We start from the raw sequence: 10933 nt of genomic DNA on the forward strand, positions 1-10933 counted from the left end.
AGAGACGAGCACCCATCCCCTCGCCGACCGAAGCTAAAATTGTGCCTCAGCGTGAATCCCTCCCTCCTCACCGTGATTGAACGAACGAACGTCATGCCTCGTGGTAGGTTCGACAGTTCGGCAATTTTAGCGAAACCCCTTGCTGCCATTCATATAGCCAAGGAAGTGTTATCCATATGAAACGCTTGTGTTAGCATTAGGGAACAGGGGGTGTTTGTGCCGATGGGGTCAGGATCTTGAATGGGACGTTTCATTTTGGAGGCTCGAGGATATTGAAGGCCAACAGATGCTCATAGCGCATTTTTGACAAAGAGGGAAAATGACGAGGTAGTCGAGGTGCCAACCCATAGTGTTGCTAGCGGGAGTAATGGCGATGCACAGGTGCTCACAGGGAGAAAGGAAAGGAACCTCTTCCAGAGTAGAACCGGAATTTACAATCATCCAAGATAATCAGTACAATTATTGGTTGCATGTAGTACTGGCCATGATAGGTGCATGATTCAACAAGGTTTTGTTGGGTTTTGTACACACAAATTAACACCTGCGATCAGGCCATGTGTGTTTCCCCGTAGAAATCGATGGATCCTATTTGAAACCTTGGATTGGCACTAGATTCTCTCCCACGTAGAAACCGAAACCTGGCAAAGGCAAGCAAAGCGTAGCTTATTTTTAGTCGCAAGAATAATACACGTAGAATGCAGCATGACTATATCAGCCGATAATAAACCATAAAACGTACCGAAGTACATTTGCTTTGTATCTCTTGTCAACAGTAAATGATTTCCTACAGAAACGGCTGCCGAAGATTACAGAACTCCGAGCATCAATAGTATTCCAGGTAGAACCTTGGTCTGTGCTCCCTTCAAGGACCCTGCAATGCAACATTGTTAGTAACTTGCAGAATATCATCATTTCAAGACAAATTTTAGCATGGTCCCTCTTACCTCCCCTTTTCACATGAGAGGTAAGAGTGCATAATAGATCCGAACCATTGATTTGAGTAAGTAGTAGTCTGATTAAGGGGCTGTTTGGTTTGTGACTATGGTTGCCACATGTTGCCGCACCTAAGGTTAGGCAACTTTGACCAACTTAGGAGGGTGTTTGGTTCAAGCCTTACCTTAGGAAATATACTTTTTGCCACACTAGGGCCCCACATGACATACACTCAAAAAGTGTGGCAAGATTCCCTTAGGCTTGCCAACTTGTGGCTCTCATTTTGAAGAACTAACCTTAGGCAAGTGTGGCAAAATTTGTGTGGCAAAATGTGGCATTCGTAGGCCTAGAACCAAACAGCCCCTAATTCTTACCTTCTTACCTCCCATGTGAAAAGAGGGGGTAAGAGGGAGCTTGTTAAAATTACTCGCATTTCAAAGAAGGTTAAAATCAGGCAAAGCTAGTGACATACTACTCTCTAACAGGCAACTTCTATTAACAATATGAATAACTTGAGTAGCAAGTAACACCGCTCGCATAAAAACCCTCTGTAACTTAATGTAAGAAGTTTTTTAACACTGTCATAGACTCTAAAAACATCTTATAAAAAGATAGAGGGAGTACTTCGTACTAAAATTAACAATGTTGTCAGCGATACAGCAACAAAAATGGCAGGAAAATGTTGCGTCGCAGAATATCCAGAGGGGTATAGGAATGGGAGGAGTATGGAAACAGAATGGATTATTCTCTGATTAACTGATAGATAATAGATATGTGCCCTCCCTGTGCTGGCTGTCTCATCCCCTTAGCAGGCTATCTCCAACTTCAGGAAATAATATTCTTTACCTGGAATCTAATCCTAATAAATCCCCAGGAGATAAAGATGTTCAATTGAGATACCCTGCCTTGGCCTGGTGTGTCCCCTATAGTTGTAGGGCTATAGGCCCATGACAGGCGCTCATGAGTTATTTTACGCGCATAACATACAGCATAAGTTCGATAGTCATTATACAGAATAGAATCACATCAGACAGCCAAGGAACAGTTTTTTTTTTAGTAAATGTACCAGTCCATTGGATCCCTCTCAGGAGCATCATTAGCTGACATCAAATCATATGACTCCAACTCGCAAGTTTGGCCACCATGCACCTTGTACATTAGCCAACATCCTGCAAATTGATTTTGCCATACAGCAAATCAATAAAATTCCCCAATCAATCAATCATAAGTAGTTGGAACAATTCAATAGCGTTCTTAAGCACAACATGAAAATTCTGCAGAACATCAGCTCGACAGTTGACCAGACACTACTGTCAAAAACTGGTTGGCTGCATATGACATGAAAATGGTGCTCGCTTTCTTTGGCCGTTGCTTTATAATCTAAAGCGGGGGGAAACCCTATTTTGAAAAAAAAATCACAGGAGTACAAACGAGAAAATATATGCTACTACCTCTGTAACTAAATGCAGTTCAATTGAACTGAAATGCAAAAACGTCTTATATGTTAACTTGAAAAACTATCTTATATTGTGGGACGGGTGGAGTAGTATTTTATAAAGAAAATGAATGATAAGATTGTGAACAAGTTATATTGGTAGCACTAAATTACCTTTGGCTCCATCAGGTTCTTCCCATTTGGACAAGCGAATGCCGTCAAAGGCTGCTGTTGCCTGAAATGATTTCAATATTTTAGGGCAAACCCTGATAAATAGATACATAAAAATGATTAATTTGCAACACATACAATTCCAATTGGGAGCTGCTCACTGCTTGCAAGGACTGAACCTGAACAGAGTCTATTGCCTCTTGGGAATTGATGACCTTTTGTGTAAAAGATATTGCTCTTATAGTTACTTAGTATCTCATCAACTGCATCTAGTGCTACTGGTAATGCTAAGGACGTATGTATTAGATTTCCATCTGTAGCCACGGATGGATCTCCAACAGTGTGTAACTCTGCTTTTAAAGAAATAGCAGAAAGCAATCTTTCAGCAGAGGGAAGTATCTCAAAAATTTGCTGCAATTTTTGATCTAATGTGACTCTCCTGCTTTTGAAGTTGGCATCTTTAAGATTTTGCATCAAGCTCCTCAATGTGACGAAAACTTCAATGATTCTTTCATTAGGGATGTTATTATCACAAAAATGAGAAAGAATAGCTGAAAGAGCATCATATATTTTTGAAACATGAGCATCCACGCATCTCCGAATAGGACACGACGAGCAACTGAGTGAGTCTGCTTGGCCCAATTCTGACCTTGCTGCTCTCCATTCCACAGAACCACTTTGCCTTCCAGGTAGAGATATGCTGTTGTTAACTTCAAGATAGGTAGCTTTACTAAGTTCCTCGGACTCTTTCCTGTCACGGTTTTCTAAGGCTAAGAGTTCATCACTTGACAATCCACTGCGACACTTTCTAGTTATATTCATCAGAATAGCTGAAACTGTATCCTCGGAGGTAATGGTCCGCCTAGAGAGAACCTGCAAATGTAAAGCCGCATGGCACATTAGGTAAAAATGAGAACAATTTCTTCAAAAACAAGGTCGCCAATACAGGCCCCCTACCCCCAACGCAGCCCCTAACCAAGCAAGAAAATTCTACCTCATGCCACTTTCTGGTGTAGCGTTTTGTTATATCATGTACTCCATCTTTTGAGATACCAATTGCATAATCTAATTTCTTGTTCCACCTAGAAAATCGATGCAACACAACATCAATATGAAGTGAAAATTAGACAAACTATTAGATGAATTATATGTCAAAATAATATGCAGAAATCAGTTGGGTAGGATTGTATTTTACCCTTTCTCATACAGCAAGGGATTATCATAGACTCCTTCGCATGGATCTAAGTGAATCCATCTAAACATTCCAGAACTGTGGCATTAATAAAATGGAAATAAAATGCCGCATTTGAAGCAGTGGTGGATAGGTCATACTAACCTCCCATAGAGGTTTGAAAAACATTCTGTCCAGACATGATCAGTGAAATCCAGAATCTGTAAAGTAAAGAATAGGCATATTCAGTTGTTGACCACAGTAGAATTAAAATTTTAGGGATTCATTTGCTAAAAACAGAATTGTAGCAGAGCTTAAATTGCCTTTGTAAAGAAGCATATTTATTGAACTACACTAAGAGCAAAGACCAGTCAAGGCAGCAATATGGCAATTGGACGAGCACTCCAATAAGTGGTTTTTGGAGAAAACAAAGCAACTGAATGATGAAAAAGAATACTCACAAGAAGCAGAGACTGGAACCTTTTTAAGAGAGATAATCAGTTATGAATCTAGTCTAGCATTCAGTACTTTTTTTGACCAGCTAGTGTTCAGAACTTCAGTGTCTCATATAATCATAATATTAGCACATGTTACTTCAATGATTAATTGAGTGGGAAATCCAAACCAATTGTTTCATACTAACAATTCAGTAACTGAATAATGTGGACATTTGATAATTCTGTATTCAACTAAACCGCCGAATATGAATGAATATGCCAGATAAGGAAGGCCGTCAAACCATTTGACAAATATGGAATCACTTACAGTGAAGGAAACCATAATCATTACTGAAGCTAATACGATTATGAGAATTATGAAACTAACCAAACGAGCTTCATATCCATAAACTCGACAGTAGAATGTGAAGCAATTCGCCCATTCTCCACAGCGTCCTTTCCTAGTTTGTATAAGCTTACAAAAAAGCGAGAAATGTTAATTTCCAGCTTGGTTTAAAAAATACACACCCACTACCAGGATCACAGGAGGCTAGGACAGCTTACTCATACCTTATGCGGATCATTGTATCTTGGGAAACGGGTGATGCTCGAACAATGGTTGCACCTAAAAATAGTATATATATATATATATATATTATATATAGGCAAATAAAGTTCTAAAAGTATTGACAGTACAGCACCAGGTGCGAGGAGATGAAGTATTAAAAGGATAGAAGTACAGTTGTTCCGGTATGTAGGATCTTATAATACTACAGCGCTGTGGGGCCATTCCAGAGCTCTAACTAGCATCCTATCGTGCTCATAAAAATATAAAAATACTGATCATGTCAACCTTCAAATGATCCTGCCTAGGATCCTGATCCAGATCCTGACAGCCATGGTTATTCAGATAGAGATGACACACAGAAGCGCAAAAAGAATTTGTCTTATGCTGCAGGAACAGTTGCAGGGTACATAATTTCCTGGAATTATACTTGGCAGACAATGAACATGAAGGCTATGAGAGCACACCAAAATAAGATAGCATATGTAACCAAGGGGTAACTTGGGTAAGCCTTTAGGTGAGATCTAGCAGGGCACAAGATGCATCTACCCGTGATACGAAATTTCAGATCCAAATTTGGTCCACACATTAGATCCTGCTGCAGACAGGAGCAAATTTAAATGAACAGCTTCCAATTACGTTCAAAGCAGAATTTTTCCTTTTCATTTCTCGACGTGTGGGTAAAAAGTTTATCAGAAAATGTGCAGCAAGGTAAATGCATAGCACATGAATGCTATTTATTAGAGAACTTCAGAATTTTTCATAACTTTTGTTCCTCCAAAATAAGTGGTATCACATCAAACCCAAAAAGATGAACCTAGCCAAATTGCTAGTACATAAATAACCAGGCTTCAAGATGTGGAATTGTCATTTACTTGGACATCAATTTTGCAAGTTGTTGAAGGAAACATGACCGTTCTAAAAATAAATTTGAATTAAGATAGCAGAAGTAAGTCCAACTAAATAAAATTCTACTGAATGCTACCTATAGATCTCAACACGGGAGGCACCGAATTCAATTTCTGAGGGAAGTGGGTTTCCCATTCCAACCACAGATGTTTCACGGTCACAGATGTCACAAGCTGGTGCATTAACCCATCTGCAAGGACAAGGATCACTGTTAACCAATATGCAAGATAAGCATCAACGTTAACCCATTTGCAAAGATAAGCATCAATGTTCAAAGATGAAGCGTATATGAGTTCTATCTTAAGCTGTTGAACCACACATGTAACGCTGTATAGTGTGTACTGAGTGACGTGGAAGTATAGAAATCCAAACAAAAATACCACTGATAATACCATAATAAGGATCGATGAAGTTCAAAAAGATAGCGTTTAATCTCTATGTTCCACGGGCTCAAGTGAAGCCATGCAAGTACCACTGGACATTTGTTATGGACAAACTAATCACTGAGGCCTTTTGCTTTGCTTGACTTCTTTGACAACACTGTTCGATGTTACAAATAGCATTACTTTCCAGAAACTAAATTCAAGGTTCTTCTATATAATTCAAAATGGCATAAGTAATGCCATAGAATATATATGATAGCTGTCACGTGGGTTGGCCACCCACATGCTATCTTGGGCTCCAGTTAAGGGATATATGGATATATCCCTGTTCTTTTAAGTTAGGAATCGTACCAATTAATAAACTAATTAGAGAGAAGATATTAGTTTGCTACCTAGGTTTGAGTTGTTGGGCCTCTATATATAAGGATGACATCTCGAGATGAATTAATCAAGCGGGAAGAGTTACGATCTATCTCACATCTAATTCATACTCATAATCCCTAATCTAAACCCGCTTATCAGTTAGCTAACACCTGGCGATCCTCCCAGCGGTAATTACTCTCATGAAACCATATCAGACACAAGACACTAATCATCTGCAAAAAGAAATAACCGAAAAAAGAGTCATGAGAATGTTTCAGTAACCTGAATGATTGCTTAAACCAGAAGAGCAATTGCAACAGAAAGGCATGATCCTCTTCATTTTTCGAAGGACTGAAGATCCCTTCCTACTAAAGAATCTTGTATGAGAATTTCTGACAAGACATCCCTTCAAACATAGAACTTGATATAGCAATCCACACCATTACGACAACAAAAATATCCAGACGCAGTCATGGTGTTAAAATTTATAGTAGTAAAATACGACAACTTTCTATGGAGCCAAACTTGTACCAGAAAATATACTTTATCATCAAGTCCAAGGAAACATAGTTCTATAGAAATATAGAGAACATCAAGACAAAAAAAAAGTAACTAACAGAAAGCCAAGGCAGAAACAGAAACCTTGGCCAGTGAAATCAGCGCCTTCTCCTTAAGTTCATCTACAGGAACCGTCTTCAGAGCTGCTTCCTGACGCAACGGATCCTCGTACTACATCCAAAATGAGTGTCAGCAAACAAGAACCAGAAACAACCACAATATTAAGGAATGCTTTGCAAATGAAAAGTATTCCAATTACATACCTTCAGAACCTGGCGCATGTATGGCTCAACTCTTTCTCTGAAAACCTCTCCTCCGTCACTTTGTATGCTGTACTGTTGCAGTAGAAGTGCCTCTTCTTCCGCCTAAGAAAAAATCAGTAAGCATAGTTATATTTTCCTATAGGTGCCCTTTGGTTCAAAGGAATGAAAGAACTTTCCAAATTCCTACGGACTGCTTTCCTACACCCCAAATCTATAAAATCATCGCAAAGAGCTACGAAGCACCGATACGTGCAAAACCTGTGTATCCCCGTCCTGTACGTCACCGATGCGGCGATAAGCATGATACCGCAGCGATACGTGCATCCCTGGGGTATTGTGATTTTCGATTTAAAACAAAAGAAAAAAATTGCCGATATGCCGCCGACACGGCAGCGACACGGGAAGCCCAGTAAAAGCCCACTCCACCACTCGCAAAGTCGTAACCCTAAACAGCCAGCACTCTCTCTCGCAGTTTGTTGTGCAGCAGATTGGATCAAGGATTCAGGTGCGACCACACGAGTGCGCCGCCGCGTTGCTACCACCACCGCCACTGCCTGGACTGCCTGGATTCCATTGCGGTCATCTGGACTCGCCTCGCCGCTCCGTGGACTCGTCTCGCCGCCTCTTGGAGTGTCTGCCGCCGCCTGTTGGCCGTCACCACTCACCAGCAAGGTGTCCCCCCCCCCCCTTCCCAATCTCTGCTCTCTCCCAGTGGTGTCTGGTCCTCCCGCTCTTGCTGGCTTGCTGCGTGCTGATTCTGTGTGTGCTTCCTGCCGAGTGCATGCGTGCTGGCTGTGTGTGTGCTTGCTGCGGCGTGTGTGCGTGCGTTCGTGCTTGGTGTCTGTCTGCGTACTTGTTATGTACTTGTGTGCATGCTTGCTAGCTGCAGCTGGGCACTGGGTGCTGGCCTCTGCTGTATCAACTATGATTTGCTGCTGACCTGCTGATGTTGCGGCTAGTGCTAGGGAGTGAAATACTAACAATGACATCTGCAGGCCAATCTTCAGTTGAGAGGCTGGGAAGCATCAAGCATGTATCATTGGGTAAGCAAGCTACGAGCCAACGTCTTTACTGTTTTCAGCTTTTCATGCTTAAGTGTTATGTATATTTCAAATTCTAATACTAGCATATGATGTATTTTGCAAGTACCATGAGGATTCAATAAATTGTTGATCATTCAGTCATCGAGACGAGGACTTGATGAAAAGAGGCATGGATGCAACTTATGGGGCAGTATTTTGATCTCATCTCATGCATTTATTATTCTTTGTCTTTATAACATGCCATTTTATTAATTATTTATCTATACTTGCCACATCGCCGTATTGCTGTTTCTGGAAATTGCCGTATCCCGTATCCCCGTACCCATATCGCCGTATCCGTGTCGCCGTATCGGTGCTTCGTAGGCGAAGAGGGTAGCCCTCTTGGAAAATTTCCTTTCTGTCTAACTATGGCATCACTCAGTCTGTGTAGAAGATTAATTTGTTTATCCTGTGGAGCAATCAAACTTCTATTACCAATTCCAGTGTTTCCAATTCCTGTATGATTTAGCATGTCATGACTCATGACATCCTATTCCTATGTTCAAAAGGGGATCGATATTTGGATTTCCTTCTCTCTCTTTTCCCCTAGGTGAAGTACTTCAGTATTTAAACAAGGGATGCAATTGTTTGCTGCCCTCAAACTACATTTATGCAAGTTTGAACAGATGCAGGTATGAAAATCGAGCATAGCTCTTGCCCTTTTCACTGCCCAATCAAACAGAAATGATCTTTAACAAATGTAAACAGTACAAGACCTGCCGATACCATCCAAACTGCAATGCAGTAAAATGCAGTGCCCATGTTTCACCCTAGTCCAACCCAAACTCCAAACTCCAGAGCCATCGCGTGAACTAGATTACCAGATCAATTTGCACACTAAGCAGGACCAACTCCTGGACCAATTCGATACCGCACTAGACCATCCGATACAGCCAGGGATGTCATAACGAAACCGCACCTGAATCATCCTCGCGAGCTCCTCGTCGGACTTCTCCTGCGCCCTCGCAGCTGCAGCCGCCGCTGCATCCACGTCATCCCCCTCGCCGATGGGGACGAGGCGGAGGACCTCAGAAATGGACTCGAGGTCGGTGCCGTCGTCGACCACGGAGCCATCCGCCTCCACCTCGATCTGCACGGGCACTACACCGGATCAGAGTACAGCGGAGCCAAAACACCCGGATGATCGCGGGGTGTGAGTGGTCTGGGAAACTGCACCTCAATCAACCTCGCCAGTTCCTCATCGGACTTCTCCTGCGCCGTCGCCAACGCCGAAGCCGCGTCCGCGTCCTCCCCCTCGTCAATGGACATGAGGCACAGGCCCTCGGGGATTGACTCGAGGTCGGTGCCGTCGTCGACCACGGAGCCATCCGCTTCCACTACGATCTGCCGGGCACCACACCGGATCAGCGAACAGCAGAGCGAAAGCACCCGGATGATCGCGGAGTGTGTGTCGTCGGGGCGGGGATCGAACCTTCTGGAGGTCGGGCGGGACGGAGGTGAGCGAGAAGATCTGAAACCGGAGGACGTCGAGTCCGTCCTCCGTGTCGTACTCGACCGTGTGCTCCTCGTCGGCGGGGACCTGCCGGACTAAGAACCTGCGAGCCACCATGGCGTTATCTCTCCGTGGACCAGGTCGCGGCGTAGTCCACTACCAAGGCCTCAAAGGGTTTGCGTGACAGGTGGGAGGAAAGGCAATGGCCGAAGCAGCGCATAAGGGCATGTTTGCTTCTTTTTTTCGATTCTATAACCCCCGAACGTGCCATATTTTTGCTCCTCGTCCCAAACACGTCCTGAGCCGTTGATTGCAAGTACGCATCTTAAAGCACTTACAATTGCCAGGTCACGTTTTTCTGGTCGTTCGCTAGAAAGGACGCGCGTCCCGAACGTCTCCTTCATCTCGCCATATCAGTCGCTGTCGGATTACAGGTTCCGTAAACCCTTAAGAGGTTCGAACTCTGGGGTGCGCACGAAGAACACTCTCTCCCCAGCTCGCTCGCTCGCTCAACGATCCCACGGCCTAACTCGACGAATCCAAAGAACAAGAGACACAGGGGTTTATACTGGTTCGGGCCACCTTGCAGTGTAATACCCTACTCCAGTGTGTGGTGAATTGCCTCGAGGGGGCTGAGGATGAATTAGTACAATGGATGAACAGCCTCGGGGTGTTCTTGAGCTCGATGAGCTGGTGGCTGTGAGGATGATCTGAATGATCCGTCCTTTGCTACGGTGGTGGCTAGGTCCTATTTATAGTGGCATTGGTCCTCTCCCCAAATGTTAGACGGGAAGGGATCTCACAACGGCCAAGTTTGAAGGGAGACAACTAGTACAAGCTATCCTGACAAAAGGTGGTCTTCGCTTGCCAAAGGCTCTGGTGGTGACGTTGTCGTGGGCTCCGCGATGACCTCCGTCCTGCCGTCCTGGCGGTATTGGTCTTGTTGCACCGATATGGAAACCTTTGTCTGATCTCTCGGGACCCCACGCCTGCGCTTGCCTCCGTAGCACCAAAGAGGAAACCGGTACACTGCGCCCGCTGGCGTCCGCCTGGCCCTAGGTCGTCATGGCTCACGTCATGCGAGCCTCGCGAGGTGCACCCTGCATTGATATCTCCGCTCCTCGGGAGCCAGCCTACCGAGGCTGCCCCCGGGGAGGTCTTGGTGGCGTCCCCCTCGCGAGGCTTGGCCCCTCACGAGGGTCTTGAGCTG

General features: G+C 43.8%; 1 protein-coding gene across 2 annotated transcripts; it reads right to left on the bottom strand.

Moving 5' to 3' along the window:
- Positions 1–394: 394 nt before the first annotated feature.
- LOC109753701 (peptide-N(4)-(N-acetyl-beta-glucosaminyl)asparagine amidase) lies at positions 395–9973 on the bottom strand. Of its 2 annotated transcripts, XM_020312618.3 has the most exons (17): positions 9703–9973; positions 9447–9614; positions 9190–9360; positions 7189–7290; positions 7010–7096; positions 6650–6732; positions 5698–5811; positions 4718–4772; positions 4536–4622; positions 3876–3931; positions 3735–3794; positions 3534–3621; positions 2678–3412; positions 2543–2603; positions 2000–2102; positions 740–871; positions 395–638 (listed from the first exon to the last, which is right to left on the bottom strand). In XM_020312618.3, exons 1-17 carry the CDS (start codon positions 9838–9840, stop codon positions 548–550), a joined length of 2331 nt encoding a protein of 776 aa, XP_020168207.3. In that variant the 5' UTR covers positions 9841–9973; the 3' UTR covers positions 395–547. The 2 variants fall into 2 exon arrangements, with proteins under 2 accessions (XP_020168207.3, XP_073364473.1); XM_073508372.1 differs by lacking the exon at positions 9447–9614 and having other exon boundaries at positions 9703–9946.
- Between the last annotated feature and the right edge of the window lie 960 nt (positions 9974–10933).

Source organism: Aegilops tauschii, chromosome 2 (assembly GCF_002575655.3).
Source record: "Aegilops tauschii subsp. strangulata cultivar AL8/78 chromosome 2, Aet v6.0, whole genome shotgun sequence".
Taxonomy (NCBI): domain Eukaryota; kingdom Viridiplantae; phylum Streptophyta; class Magnoliopsida; order Poales; family Poaceae; genus Aegilops; species Aegilops tauschii.

Excerpts from the sequence above, each read along its gene's own strand:
- LOC109753701 (XM_020312618.3), bottom strand. The coding sequence starts at position 9,840 with ATGGTGGCTCGCAGGTTCTTAGTCCGGCAGGTCCCCGCCGACGAGGAG. Across the intron at positions 3,795-3,875 it reads TTTTCAAACCTCTATGGGAG|ATGGATTCACTTAGATCCAT; the intron begins GTTAGTATGACC and ends TGGAATGTTTAG. Across the intron at positions 2,103-2,542 it reads AGAACCTGATGGAGCCAAAG|GATGTTGGCTAATGTACAAG; the intron begins GTAATTTAGTGC and ends ATCAATTTGCAG.